This window comes from Acomys russatus, chromosome 8, assembly GCF_903995435.1.
Source record: "Acomys russatus chromosome 8, mAcoRus1.1, whole genome shotgun sequence".
NCBI lineage: Eukaryota > Metazoa > Chordata > Mammalia > Rodentia > Muridae > Acomys > Acomys russatus.
The window spans coordinates 14,056,341-14,071,639 of record NC_067144.1 but is presented as its reverse complement, the minus strand read 5'-3'; the positions used below and the strand labels follow the sequence as shown (position 1 = coordinate 14,071,639).

At 40.2% G+C, this 15,299-nt stretch overlaps 1 protein-coding gene across 4 annotated transcripts in view; it reads right to left on the bottom strand.

Moving 5' to 3' along the window:
* Positions 1 to 15,299, bottom strand: part of Opa1 (OPA1 mitochondrial dynamin like GTPase) — a 72,225-nt gene that overhangs the window by 40,778 nt on the left and 16,148 nt on the right. For all 4 annotated transcript variants that reach the window (XM_051150810.1, XM_051150812.1, XM_051150811.1 and 1 more), the window contains 9 exons: positions 11,124 to 11,177; positions 7,741 to 7,845; positions 5,656 to 5,742; positions 4,997 to 5,110; positions 1,466 to 1,546; positions 1,276 to 1,350; positions 949 to 1,020; positions 770 to 869; positions 368 to 498 (listed from right to left, as the gene is read on the bottom strand). In XM_051150810.1, the coding sequence (XP_051006767.1) occupies positions 368 to 498; positions 770 to 869; positions 949 to 1,020; positions 1,276 to 1,350; positions 1,466 to 1,546; positions 4,997 to 5,110; positions 5,656 to 5,742; positions 7,741 to 7,845; positions 11,124 to 11,177 (819 nt within the window). The remainder of the gene's footprint in view (positions 1 to 367; positions 499 to 769; positions 870 to 948; positions 1,021 to 1,275; positions 1,351 to 1,465; positions 1,547 to 4,996; positions 5,111 to 5,655; positions 5,743 to 7,740; positions 7,846 to 11,123; positions 11,178 to 15,299) is intronic.

The window sequence follows — 15,299 nt, the reverse complement described above, 5'->3', positions numbered from 1 at the left end:
CTTGGTGCCCGGGGACCATTCTAATCATTAATCATTGTGCCTCATTGACTTTCAACTCATCATAACCTATGGGATCATATCATACATGTCTTCATTCCACCAATTAGGAGCCTAGAGCACCAAAAAGCTGAATAACTTACCCCAAGATCTCACACACACAGCTAGCAAATGGTAGTGCCAGGACACTGCCACTGTGTACCATCAAGAGTGTGTTCTAAGTCAGATCTGTACCCAGAAAGAACTTAAAGAGATTTCCAGAACTCATATGGAAAAGAGAAGGCCTGTGTGATAACACACACACACACACACACACACACACACACACACACACACAGAGTCATTCTCACAATAAAGAACTTGCCCTCACCCTGCTTGGGCTGGCTACATTTTTTTCTGCCAGGTCCACTTTGGTCAAAACAAATATGGTTCTTCTTCCATGAGGATCCATTTGACTGACCAGGTCTGTAACGATGCTGCGCTCAGCATCTACAGATCCATCTGAAAGAAGGAAAACGACAGTATAATAATTACAACCTTGACTGTAAAAATTTAGTCTTAATACATTTACTTTAGAAATGCAGCCAATAGTAATTGCAATGATGAGAACAGTGAAAAATATCACAACTTCCCAGCTTTGATGCCATTTATTGGTAAGATGAATGAGAGAGGTGGGAAGACATTTGCCACGTGTGCTTGTATGACACGCGCTGCAGCAATGCTTCAGGTGCTACGGGGACGCATGGGCTGCAGTGAGACTGCTGGGATTTACCTTGAATGCACAGGATGATGGCGTTAGGATTCTGCATGTAAGCTTTGCTGATACTGAAGATAGTTTCCTTTGTGTCAGGAGCCATGCCTGATGTCACAGTCTTGAAGAGAAAGGTTTTATATGTCACTACAGATGCTTCTACAGTCAGGATGACACGAGACACATCTGCGTGTACTCACATTAATGACGCCGGGCAGGTCCACGAGTACCATCCTCTGCAGCCCAGGGCCTTTGACATTTAAAGATATGGTCTATTCAGGAAGAGAAAAGTCAATCTCTTGGGGTCTGAATTTCTTAGGAATATCTGTGGTGGTAAATATTCTGAAAATTCTCTATCTTGTTCATTCAGATACTTATTTCAGAAAAAAAGTTATTTTCTTTTGACCTCAAAGCAATCATGCTAGGAAATTCTCCCTATATGATATGCTATTTAGACCACGACCCAGGATCCCAATTGCAAAGAATCATTTCCCCAAATCATAGCTGAAATGAATTGGCAGCCTTACCTCAGGGCTCACAGTACAACCTTCTTTCACATTTTTCCTCATTCGGAGTTCAATTTCATGTCTTAATGCTGCAAGCTATTAATGGAAAAGAGCAAAGTGCTGAGACAGTACTCATGACAAACATGCATTGCCTTAGTGTGCACAGGGGTTAGAGAGTGACGCAGATGAACTTAAGATGAATCCTACTTACATCTTCCTCCTTGGTGAGATCAAACTCCCGAGAGCTATCTTTAAACAAGGCTACATGGTGAGGACCTTCGCTGAGAGTCACCTGAGAGGACAGAAACAGATGCACTCAGAACTAATGTTAGTCCAGGCAGAACAATCACTGCGCCTTCACGCTGTGCTCAGGTGTGCTCACCATGGCTGCTCTGCACTGTCCCACCATGCTGTCACTTTGCAACAAGACTGGTGGCTGCTCAGTCTTTTAGGACCTAGAGTGCTGCTAGCCTCCTCTCCCCTCCAGGCAAAGGTCTACAGACCACTACGATCAGAAACTGACCCTCTACAGTGTCCCTTTGAAGAACTGAAAGAGAAGCCAATATTTAACTTGAGATGAATTCAGGGAGAGGACAGTTCATTTAGTCACCATTCCTCAATATGTTCACTACACAACAAGTGCTACAGATGGGGACACAGGGCTGACCACCCCTGCTTCAGATGTCACTCCACACAGACAGGCAGAGTGCGGTTCAAGTTACGGTACCATAGCACAGACTGAACCTGGCTACCTGGAGCCGAGAGCCAACCTGTCAGGAGAGGCAGCATGGTGAAGTATTTAACATGCAATGACAGTGCTTCTAAACTTAATATCCCTTAATTTTAGTGTATATGTTTCAAAGGACACTGTTTAACTTTGAAAATGTATTTGCTTTCACTGAGACAAGCTGCTACCTCAATTCCACTGCTTTGAGGTAACACAAATAGGAGTTTATCAAGCAGCAGGAGTCCGGATAGACATAAAGCTAATGACTTGTCTAATGGCAACCTGCCTCCCAGGACAGAGTTAATTTCCTGAAGTACCATGTACACCTTCCGCAATTATGGTACCTGTAGCAAAGTAAAAGATGAACCCTCAGTGTTTTCATACTGTCACTGCACAGGTTCACGCTGGGCTTCATGTGCCTAAACTGGAAGCACACTAGACTCCCATCAGCTATGGTAAAGTGGATGTAGGAAGATTGGTACCCTGAATACCACCAATCAATGGAGGAGAAACCACTATCACACAATATGGTCCGGCTCACGGCCAGACCCCATAGAATACTCTGAGTTATGCTGTCCTGCCCACTACTCCACCTTGTTGCAGCTGTCACTGGAAGATTTTATTACCAGCCTCACTGTCTCACTTTCTACCACAATTCTGATCATACTTCTTGGTGATTCCAAACTTCCAATTCCTAATTACTTAATCTCAACTTCGACCAGATGAATATGAAAGAAAGCAATAACCAATCGTCAACCACAGAGAGTCCCTGTAATGTATGCCCACAGCCTTCCTGGTGGCTTTGGTCATCATATTACCTGCCTCCAGCCACCACACTCTCTCTAGAAAGCCGTTGCTTTTGCCCTCCTGCCTCCGTGTCCTCCTTTCTCCCAACAGCTGATAACCTGGCTATTTATTTCTCCCTGGAAGCAGGAGTGAGCAGACAGCCTCCAGCCCTCCACCCTCTTACCTTGGCCCCACAGTAAACTGAATGACTGGTGCTCAGCCTCCCCTTGCTCCTCGGGTCCCTTCTTCTTTGATACTTTCTTTTCCTGGCTCTTAGTTGGCGCCATGGTCCTGGTTCTGCTTCCACACATGGCTGGCCCATACATGTTCCAAACTGCTTCCTTCCCCGTTAACCTAGCAGGTCCTAGAGCTTTTTTTCCACTCACTCCTTTACGATCTTATCTAGTATATATTTCATCTTGATTCCAAAATTTATGTCCCTAGTCCAGACCATTCTCCAACTCTGTACACACAGAACCTATTTATTATCTATCTCCCTTTAGCAAGAAAATCAAACTCTTGACCATCTTCCAAAACCTATGTAGATGTTTCTTTTCTTTCTAAATAACATCCTTTAATCTGCTCAGGTTAAAACCCAAGTCCTGGTGATCAGTCTCTTCCTATCAACCTGTCAAGAAATCCTGTTGGCTCTACTTTAAAAATAGTTTCATAACCCCACCAGTTCTTTTCACCCTCATTAATACTTCTGCATGCAAGTATCACTGAATCCTGTCATCTGATCCCCACGATTCCACCCACCTTGCCAAATCTTTTCAATGCAGCAGCCAGAGCCTTATTGAAGGTAACAGAACTCTCCTCAGGATTTCACCGGCTTCCCATTTGATTTAAATAAAAAACACAGTCTGTACACTGGCCTAGCAGGCCCTATGACCTGCTTATCCCTGCCATTGTTATCCCTCTGACCTGTCACTGAGGACTCCTCACTGTGGTCCATCACATCACATCAGTCCTCAAATGGGACTACCTGCCCACCACCTCAGGAGCTGTGTACCAGCTACTCCCTGCGTGCGGCATAAGTATACCAGATGGCAACATGGCTCACTGACTCCACTATAGGAAATGATCTAGATGCACTGACTCCACCGTAGAAAATGATCTAGATGCACTGACTCCACCATAGGAAATGATCTAGACACACTGACTCCACTATAGGAAATGATCTAGATGCACCGACTCCACCATAGGAAATGATCTAGACGCACTGACTCCACCATAGGAAATGATCTAGATGCACTGACTCCACCATAGGAAATGATCTAGACGCACTGACTCCACCATAGGAAATGATCTAGATGCACCGACTCCACCATAGGAAATGATCTAGACGCACTGACTCCACCATAGGAAATGATCTAGATGCACCGACTCCACCATAGGAAATGATCTAGACGCACTGACTCCACCATAGGAAATGATCTAGATGCACTGACTCCACTATAGGAAATGATCTAGATGCACTGACTCCACTAAAGGAAATGATCTAGACTCACTGACTCCACTATAGGAAATGATCCAGATGCACTGACTCCACTATAGGAAATGATCCAGATGCACTGACTCCACTATAGGAAATGATCTAGATGCACTGACTCCACTAAAGGAAATGATCTAGACTCACTGACTCCACTATAGGAAATGATCCAGATGCACTGACTCCACTAAAGGAAATGATCTAGACTCACTGACTCCACTATAGGAAATGATCCAGATGCACTGACTCCACTAAAGGAAATGATCTAGACTCACTGACTCCACTATAGGAAATGATCTAGACGCACTGACTCCACTATAGGAAATGATCCAGATGCACTGACTCCACTAAAGGAAATGATCTAGACGCACTGACTCCACTATAGAAAATGATCTAGACGCATTGACTCCACTGTAAGAAATGATCTAGACGCACTGACTCCACTTACAATGTTTTCATTTTCTTTCTCAACCTTGGTGTGTTTTACTCCAGATAACATCAAGAGGCCTCACAGTGTCTCCCAGATAGCCACAGTGCCTCTGATGTCCTTCCCACCTCTCTCCCTTCGCTTACTCTTTCAACCCTAGACATGAGTTCCCCTTGCTGTGTCCCCTTTAATTGCTACACTGTGTAACTCTAAACACAGTGTAAGAACCCCCTTCTTTAGCTAAGTCTTAGTCCTAGCACTGCAGTGGTGCTTCTCTGAGGACACTCAGTGACACGGCCTCCACTCCTACCTTCACTGGGGAACGTGTCATCATCTCGCCAGATCCTCGTGGGAATATCCGTGCTTGAGCAATCATTTCTAGCACACTTGTTTTTCCAGCACTCTGATCTCCAACCACAACAACCTATCACAAGAAAAAATAGCATTTATTAGCACTATTCTTATACCAAATTAAATGTTGAATGACATTAAAATGTTTTAAAATCACAAAAGATGTTTATTATTATTTTTATTTAAAGAATGAGATTTGATGCATGCAGGCACTCTGCAGACACAAATAGCAAAAGTACTAATTGGATAAATTATTTACAGTGAAATTTTTATTTTTGAAAACTATGCTAATTAAGAGTTATTTCTAAATCAGATCATTAAATGTTCACAAATATTTTCCATAGCCAGTTTACATTTTACAAATATATTTTGGATTCTATTAGACTAAATTTCATCCATATGTTTACTTTTTTGCATAGGTATTTTAACATTATGATCAATGTACAATGGCAAATATCTGACAGTTTTCTTTCAAAACATATATTTACATTTTGGGTCCCCAACATAAGGAGCCAAGCAATACATAATATTTAAGGTATCGCTTAAGGTAAAGGAATTAGGACGACACAAGAGAGCACTTTCCTGCTGACAGCAGGTCCGTAGTCTGTGTCCCCTTACCCGTGGCAGATGATCTTGTGTATTATAACTGGCATCATAATCGGAGAGAACATCAAGAACTTCAGAATACATATCAATCAAAGATTTCTGCAAAAAAGCAAAATTCAGTGACAAGAAATCAAACAATAAAAGACTACAGATATACCGAGAGAAAACATAGAAATTCAAATTTGCATTGCTTTTTCTAATTATATAAATGTATTTTCATAGTAAAACCAGTCTAAGAATAAATTCCCCTTCTTTAGTTTATTTAGAAATATGCCAACTTAGTAAAAAGTTCATCAATTTAGATTTCAATTAGATGGTAAAAGAGAACCCACATCACTGTCAATGAACTAAACCACTAATCCTGGAAGTCAAACAGGGGGTCAGGTGACCAACTGAGCGACAGTGGAATCACTCTCTGTCAAGTTTCGGGTGTATGGAAGAACAGAGAAAAAGAGGACAGGGTAGAGAAAAGCAGGAAAGCACACACAGCGTGAAGAGAGGGCAGGGCACACATGCACGTGGGAGCCCGAGGACAGAGCAGAGAAGTGGAGGAGGATGAGTGGGGAGGCTGCTGGCTAGAGCAGGAGGGGCTCTAGCACCTAGGGACGGGGAAGGCTGCGATGCAAGTAAAGGACAGCGCCTCAGACTGCCTGTCTCTGGACACCAGGGTTGAGCATAGAATCATGAATACAAGGGCTGCAAGTAAAATATCTAAGGGGCAGAAGCACACACATAGGCCTGAGAACAAAGGGGAACCATCAAGCATGTATACCTAAGGGAAACGTTTAATGCCAAGATGGGAACATTATGAGCATTTAAGGATACTTAATACACAGAAACACCAACATGGCAGAGAGCTGCCCTCACATCTGCCTAAAAATAAACACATCTCGTTACTATTGTATCTTATGAGGGACGATACCATTTCTAAGGTAACTGTAAGTCCTAACACTTGAGCATGACTTTTCAGGCCAGGCAGCACTTGTACAAAGAGTGAGGCATTCACGCTTTGGGTCCTGGTGATTTATAGCCAAAGCTACTAAAGCGTTTTGTTAAACTGAAAGACATCTTTGCACCCTGGTTCTAGAACATGTGCCATGATCCACTATGGTTCTGGTATGCTGCAGCAACTCCTGTTTATCTATCCTGAGACACTGATCTAGCAGTAAACTTTCAAGTTAAAACACATCTGGCTTCAGTCTATGGTGACAGTATGACTTAATTTATTGACAGTGGTAATTAACAGTATGTTGATTACAATAATACCAACATACACTTATTTTTAAAAATTTATATTAATTGCCATAGTTGACAGCTTACTTTGGACAATAAGTGTTAAATTTCAAAACTGAAGACAAATTGAAGTGGAAATATCAGTAAAGCAACAGTAGCAAGTATTACTTAAGTAATCAATAAACTAATAGACCTAACTTGGCAGGAAGATGGCTCAGCAAGTAAAGACATACACCATGCAAGCCTGGTAACCTGAACTCAATTCCTGGAACCGAGTAAAGGGGGAAAGAAACAACACACACAGACACACACACACACAGACACACACACACACACACACACACACACAAACCATGGCACATAAGTATATATGTGCACATACGATAATTTTTTAAAAAGCATTTAAAAGAATTCAAATTTTATAGATACAGAAGTTGAGGCTGAAGATAACCTAGGCACTTTAGGAAAATAGGTTGATTCATAATAAAGTCCTCTTAAAATGAAAATTTTATAGGTATACTAAGATGAATTTAGAAACTACTGGCTAGAAGTGAAAAAGAAACTTCATAATTTACTAAAATTTTTTATCATTTGGGGGCTGAAGAGATGGCTCAGGGGTTAAAAGCACTGGCTGCTCTTGCAGAGAACCCAGGTCCACTCACAGCACGCACAGATCAGCTTACACAACCATCTGGAACTGCAGTTTCACGGGAGCTGACGCCCTCTTCCAGCCCCCACAGCTACCAGGCATGCAAGTGGTGCACAGACATGCATGCAGGCACGACACGCACACACGTAAAAGCTGTGCTATTTAATCCCCAGTGCTGCCGCCCTGCGAGCTGGAGGCCTGGGCTGCGTGAGCACCTTCAGTTTCCTGTGGTGGATGCCCTTGTCGTCCTTCTGCAGCACCAGCTTCCGCAGCTCCTTGTTCTCCTTCTCCAACCGCTCCAAGATCCGCTGGTACTTTAACTGCAACGAGGCAACACACATGACCTCGTGAGAAAACAAGGGGCTCACAAATAAACAGTAAGTCTAGTTAAAATCTTCCAAAATTCTGAAGTTATATGACTTAGCTGGTTACACTTAAAATTATTATCACATTAAAAAGGTCCCATGACAATGTAGAGAAAATAAAACTATGATTATCTGAAGCAAGCAGTGAAATCCATTAAGTTTCCATTATAACTGAGCGTTTAATTTAAACATTTATTTGCTTCTTATATTAAATTAATTTTAAAATACAAAAAAATTAAGAACTTAAAGAAGTCTAGACTATACTCTAAGAAACAATATTTCCTACAATTAAAAAAGTCTTCAGGCAGGCGTGGCGGTGCATGCCTTTAATCCCAGGCAGAGGCAGGCAGATTGATGTGAGTTCAAGCCCAGCCTGGTCTACAAAGTGACTCCAGGACAGCCAAGGCTACACAGAGAGACTCTGTCTCAAAAAACAAAACAAAACAAAAGAAAAAAAAAAGGAGTTTTCATTTAAACAAAGATGGTATGATATACAACACGAGCGAGAAGCACCTCAGCATGCATTATGTGATGAGCCCTTTACAGAAAGCCCACTGAAGTAGAGGTTTTCCAGGCAGGAAGCTTACGGTTAGGGACCCCTGGCAGCTTGTCCCTAAGGTCACCTTGTGTGGGGAGGAAAAAGCATTTAAAACAGAACTGTCTGAGTAAGAAGCTCACATTCTTCCAGGCTGGGTCAAATGTCCCTGTCTGGAGAAGTTTGTTTGTACTTAAAACACTGATATAAGAACATATACTTTAAAAGGCTGTTATTTCAAAGCAGCTAAATGACAACACACTTTGTGTTTCAAACTGGTCATCCCAGCTACAGAGAATTAAGAATCACACTCCCCTGTAATTATCAGAGTGCTCAGATGTACAGCTTACATCACAACATGGAAAACATACCTTAAACTTAAGGGTTTAAACTGCCAAGAAAATGCTAAATAACAGGAAATCATGGTCCTACCTTTGCAGAATGTGCAAATTAAGCCTAATTAGAGAAAAGCATCCATAGCTATATAAAATAGCACAAGTAGAACTAGCTGGTTGTATGATAAACATATTTTAGTCCATGACGATAGGAAAATGCTAATATTTATTTGTTGTGTAGATAACAGTCACATAGTTACTGAGCTCTTGAAATAGTGCTTTAGAAACATAAAAACGCCTTTTAAGTATCTACTATATGTATTATAGGTTGAAATGATACTAATTTGGGACACTTGGCCTTAAATAAAACATAATACAATTATTTCCATTTTTACCCCTTTAAATGAAAAGTAAAAACGTCACATACAACCTGTGTGATTCTTTCACCTGAGAATCGCTGAGGGGGGATGGAGAAGACTGCACAGCTCATCACATCACTGCTCCCCACAAGGCTTATAGCTGGAACTGCGCATGTGCAGGGTACATTTTCATGGCATATTTCTTTGTCCATATGGAATTAATTTGGGGGAATCTACATTTCTTTCCTTGGCACAAATGCCAACCTGCAGCCACCCTCTAGGAGTGTAAATAGGCTGACATGAATGTCCAACCTCAGGACAGTTGTGAAATATAGCCAAAACTGTAATTTTACTTAAAACCTTAGAAGTGTTTGTGTGTGTAATTTCATTTATAACTTGACTGAGTGGTTCTTCAGTGTGAACCTTGTAGACAACTAGGTTGTGTTACAAAGCCAAAAGGCTGGGCACACTTACGGAGAACAAACAATTCTCAGATTTTAGGCTGTATCATAAGTTAAGGGCTTTGAAAACAAAGGCTGCAGCTGGCTTCAAAGGTGAGCAGGCATTTAGGAGATGAAGGCCAGAGAATTAAAGGTCCAGATCAGCTGCACAGTGAGACCCTCTCCCAAACCAAAACCACAGAAACAAAAGAGAACTGCAAAATACCACCAAGATTGTGAGGGCCCTCATCAGAGACTCTGGCTCAGCGGGTTTAGGATGGTCTCAGATTGTGTCTTTCTAACAAGCTCCCACGGAATACTGATGTGACACGGAGAGTGGGCTCCAAGGGCCACTCTCTCTGAGACCAGGGAGGTTTTTTGTTTTTTTTTTTTTTTTTTTTTTTTTTTTTTAAGAATAGCTTATTGAGTACACTGGAAGGGAGCAGTGATCTGGGCAGTAAGTAGCGTAGTAACTCTTAACTCATGGCAGAGAAGCCTCCAGAAAGACAGGTGCCATCCAAAGCACAGCGCTCTAGTGTACAGTTAAACATGAGACTCCATGAATAGATGAAGGAAAACCACACATCAAAAATATACTAGTTGTTTCATTTCATTGAGATTGCCCCTTCTTATGTTTTCTCTAAAGAGACCCAAGATGATAAGTATGTCTCTTGGCTTATAAAAATGAATCTTAATTATTAGATGTAATTTAAATAGAGTAACTGCTGTTGGCAAATCTTAAACCAGAAAGGCAGCTACTCACTACATTGTACAGGACTGACTTTTAAATAATGATTTCTATCATTAAGCCTGAGATCCATTGGCTTATACCTCCAGAAATATCTTTAGGAAAACATTTTATATTGATTTCCGGATTCAAAGAAACAAAGAAAGGGTTTTGGGGACTCATTAGAGACATGGGAAATCTCAAATTTTTTACTTTGTATTTAGTCTAGTAAAGTGAAAATATAAGCAGTAAAATATTTTTTTTTTTTTAGTTTTTATTTATTTATTTATTTATTTATTTATTTATTGTATATAAGTAGTTTATCTGCAGAAGAGGACATTAGATCACATTATAGATGGTGTGAGCCACCATGTGGTTGCTGGGAATTGAACTTAGGACCTCTGGAAGAGCAGTCAGTGCGCTTAACCACTGAGCCCACCCTCCAACCCAGCATTAAAATATTTAGATGATATAAGAACAAATACTTTCACCCACCCTACCCCACAGTAGTGTATCTCTAAAGTCAGATAAAAATCATTCAAAAAATAGCAATCTCTACATAAATGAATTAACCTGGTATTCACTTGGTTTCTCCTTTATTCCCTATTTCTCAATTAGCTTCTGTAGATACAGAAATTGCTGCTGGAGATAAGGGTGTGTCACTAAGCTTTCCAACTTTTGCTTTGCTGGGTCAACATCCCCAAAGAAGTAGTCCCTGGGGCTGAGGATGCTGCTCAGTGTCACAGTGCTCACTTGCCCCCATGTGTGATGCCTTGGGCTCAGCCCCTAGCAGCTCACAAGGAAAGAGGCGCTGGGTCTCTTACGGACTAGAGTTACCTGAGTATGTAGAAGTTCTTCTTGAAGTTGGTCAATCTTTTCTTTGTCTGACACCTAAATATTAAACAAACAAACAAACATTTATTTAGCAAGTAGGTTTAGGGTTACATAGAATATACAATATGCTAAAGTTTTAAAGCAGCATGAACAGTATATGTGTATTTCAAATAAAATTTAAATCATATGAATATTTAAAATATTCATAAAAAAAAAACAGTCCATCAAAGTCTTATGAAATAGAAACATCAAGGAGGCATTGTCCTGTTACTATTCCAGTCATCTGCTATGACAGACTTGTTGGACACAGCGGAGATGAACGCTTGGGCTTCCTCCGCTGCCTTGTACTAAGGCACAGAACCCTAATGTTTGGAGCACTGCATGTCTCCAGAAATGAGCATGGGAAAAGCAGATACACTCACTGTATAGAGCTACTGAAAAGCTCACTGGTTACAGTGTATCTTCTAAAGAACAGCACCCAGCTTCCTCACTATCAGCAGAGACGTGCATAACAAGCACAGAGACCAACTGGCGTCTCCAGAGTTACATGGAGCCAGAGGCTGGTTTTTACCATCACTTCTAATGCAACATCTGCTACCTCTCAACAGAGCAGACTACCTTAGAAAGGAAACCACGTTAAGCAATTAAAACTGATTTGAACATAAAGGACAAAATTCATGGGTATTGTGCAAACTACTTCAAATCGTTATCAATAGTTCCAAGACAAACTATTGTAAAGCTTCCAAATTTCATTATATAATAGAGTTTAAAGTAGTCACAATACAATTATAAGCAGAAAATACAGCAAAAACAATGTCACTTATAATAAATGCACACAAGTGTGCACTGGTTTCTTGACAGAACACAGAGTTGTCTTCCTCAGATTTTAAATGATTTATTTTACTTAGGTAGACATTAATAAATCTTGTCCATGCTACGAAATGTCATTTTTAGATCTTTAACTCCTAAATCCGAATAACGTATATTTTCATAGACGATAATACTTGTTAGAAGTGATAGGTGCATTTTTCTCCTTAAATGTTTATGTTTGAAAACTTAAAATCATTTTGCAGTGAGATTTTGTGATGCAAACTTTTTTTTAGCCTTGAGTGCTAAGAAGAGACTTGTAGATACAATTTATCTTTTCATTTTGACTATGTGTGCTCAGGTAGATTGGACAAGAAGTATTAAGTCTCTTAAACTGTGAGGAGCCAGGCAAGTCGAAGAGCCCACAACCCAAAGAAGAAAACCTAGAAGACCAAGGAAGAAGCCAACTACTCCAACATAAGACCACAGGGCATGCCGTCATTCTGTTATAATAAGATCATAAGAATTACGATGCAGATTAAATTGCTGGCTCATTTTTAAAGTACTGTGATTTGCTTTCTTCCACTAAATATTCATCCAGCGGTAGCAAATTTACCATGTGATACCTAAACACCACTACTTTCAACTCTTTTTGCTTTACTTCGTTCCTCTTGAGGCAGGGTCTCACTATGTAGACCAGGCTGCCTTAAACTCACAGACTGGCCTGCTTCTGTCTCCCCAGTGCTGGACTTTGAGGTGCTCATCGCTATGATCAGCTTTGTTTTGGTTTTAGTTTTAAATGTAAATTGAGTGATTTCCTGCAGTATATCCCAAATTACTGTAAAATATTCAACACTACTCAGCATGTGGAACAACAATTAAGAAACTAATATAATTAAATTAAAAAGTTAAAATGTTAATACAAGCCCAGGGCTATAAAAGGTTAACTTAGTAGTTGGGTTAAAAAAATTACATCAGAAGTCAAAACAAAGGGCAAACTTCCTAGCCACTTCATTTAAGAAGGATCAAAATTAATGTTTTTTAGAGACTTATTTATATTATGTGTGTGTGCTTGTTCTATTTGCATGTATGCCTGCATAACATAAGAGGGCATCAGAAAGAGGCCATCTGATGCCATTATAGATGGTTGTGAACCACCAAGCAGTCACTAGGAATTAAACTCAGGACCTCTGGAAGAGCAGCCAGTAATCTTAACCACTGAGCCATCTCTCCAGCATCAAAATTAATGTTTTAAGGAAGGTGGTAGAGTAAAAACTGATATCTTACTTCTTCCCTAAGATCCAGGATGAAGACTTTTAGTTTATAAAACTAAATATTAATGATTGGTAAGAAGATAACTTTTACATGTTTTCTTAGAGACTACCACGAGCTAGTTCTAATGTGCCATTGTAGTTTTTTTCAAATGTGCAGGTGCCTGTGTGGTATCTGTGCACATGTGTACATGCATGTGGAAGCCAGAAGGCTATCTTGGTGTCACCCTTAGAGATACTACACACCTCCTTAGGGACAGGGTTTCTCACTGCTCTAGAGCTCTCCAATTAGACTAGGCTTGCTGGCCAGCGAGCCCCAGGCAGCCCACCTCCACCTCCCCAGAACTGGGATTAAAGAGCATGCCACCATCCCTGACAGGCTTCCATGGGTTCTGGGGATCGAACTTAGGGCCTCATGTTTGAGAGGGCTACATTCCCCGGCCACCTTTTTAGACAACTTAGGTATATTTTCTTCCAATGGCTTTACTGGTAAAGGTTGGCTGCGTACAACATGAGACTCAAGCTCTCTTGTGAAATATATTTAGTTTTATTGTGAAATTAATTTTAAAGTCACCCTGATTGGAACTAAACCAATGGCATTGAACCAGAATGTCTCTACAATTCCAAGGCTGTGAACCTGGAGAAAAGGCAGAATCTTGTGCACAAATGAGCTCATGCATCAAAGAGAAAACCTAGCTCCTCATGAGAACAACACTGACTCTAGAACTTAATTCCTTCTAGTAAGTCACTGTGGCTGTTCTGAAATACTCAAGTACGTAACTAAAGATCTCTAGAAAATTATATGTGGAAATCATAGATGGAATGATGCCTCTGGCTATCTCTTTTACTCAGAAAATATAGCAAAAATTTTACTTACTTCTAAAAAAATATTAAGAAATGAAGTTGGATTTTCAAGAACAGAAAAATAATTATTTAAAGGTCTTAAAAGTGCCTGTGGTTTATTATAGGCCTCATGTGAACCTCAAATGCCTGGAATGATTAAAAGAAAGAAAGAAAGAAAGAAAGAAAGAAAGAAAGAAAGAAAGAAAAAAAGAAAGAAAGAAACCAAACCAACCAAACAAACAAAAAAACCTCAGAAATAGAGATTTTGACCATAATGGTGAAAGCTGACATAATCTCTGCACTAACTTTAGGAAGCAGAGGAAGAAAAAGAAAAGCAAAACAAAACAAAGCTGGTCAGGACAGTTAGGAGAATGGAGTCATTATGGGATAGGTTAAATTATTTTTAATGTCTTATTAACTTTCACAGAAGGCACCTACACAGGGCAGGACCAAGCCCTGGTTGGTGTTCCACTATGTGTTCTCTGACAAACAAACCAACAGAGGCACAGTTCTGTCACTTTCATAAACTGCCAAAAAAGCAACAAAAGGGTTAAATAAATAACCAAGTAAATAGAACAGAAATGACATATCCTTAAGTCTGAAGACAGACTTTAAAGTAGGACTAAACTGAACATACATGGGCAGTATCTCAGAAAAATAAACCAGTATTTATTATTTATATCCCTGGAATGGGCAGAATTAGGAGCATGTTGGTATAATTTTAAACTGCATCTTAGATCTTAAGATGGCAGAAAGATGGGCCTCACTTCAATCTATTCTTTATGAAAAAAGAGTAAATTGTAATTGGCACCACATTCCTATTTCTAGGTAACAACCCAGAACAAACAGGCCGCTCCCACTTCTTTCTGTACCAAAGCCATGGCATGGATGGCTCAGGGAAGACACCTAGCTTCTAAGAATGGCTAAATGACATACTCACGGTATATGTAATCAGAGCATGTTTAAAATGAATCCTTCCTCAAGTCAAGAATCTAAGCACAAAAATGAAATAACTTGTTTTCCTTTCCTACTTATTTGGTTGCACAGCCATGGAATTGAGAAGGCCAGGAAGTGATGCAAGCACGCATGGAATTATGATGAGCACACTCAAGCATTAACCACCACCAAGATCAGCCAGTAGCAGCACTGCACTAACCCTGTACCTGTAATATTCCTGGACTTAGATATAAGAGCAAACAAAAAACTAAGTATATGACTGATTCTTTTTCCTGAATAAGGTTTGTACAAAGTTTTAAAT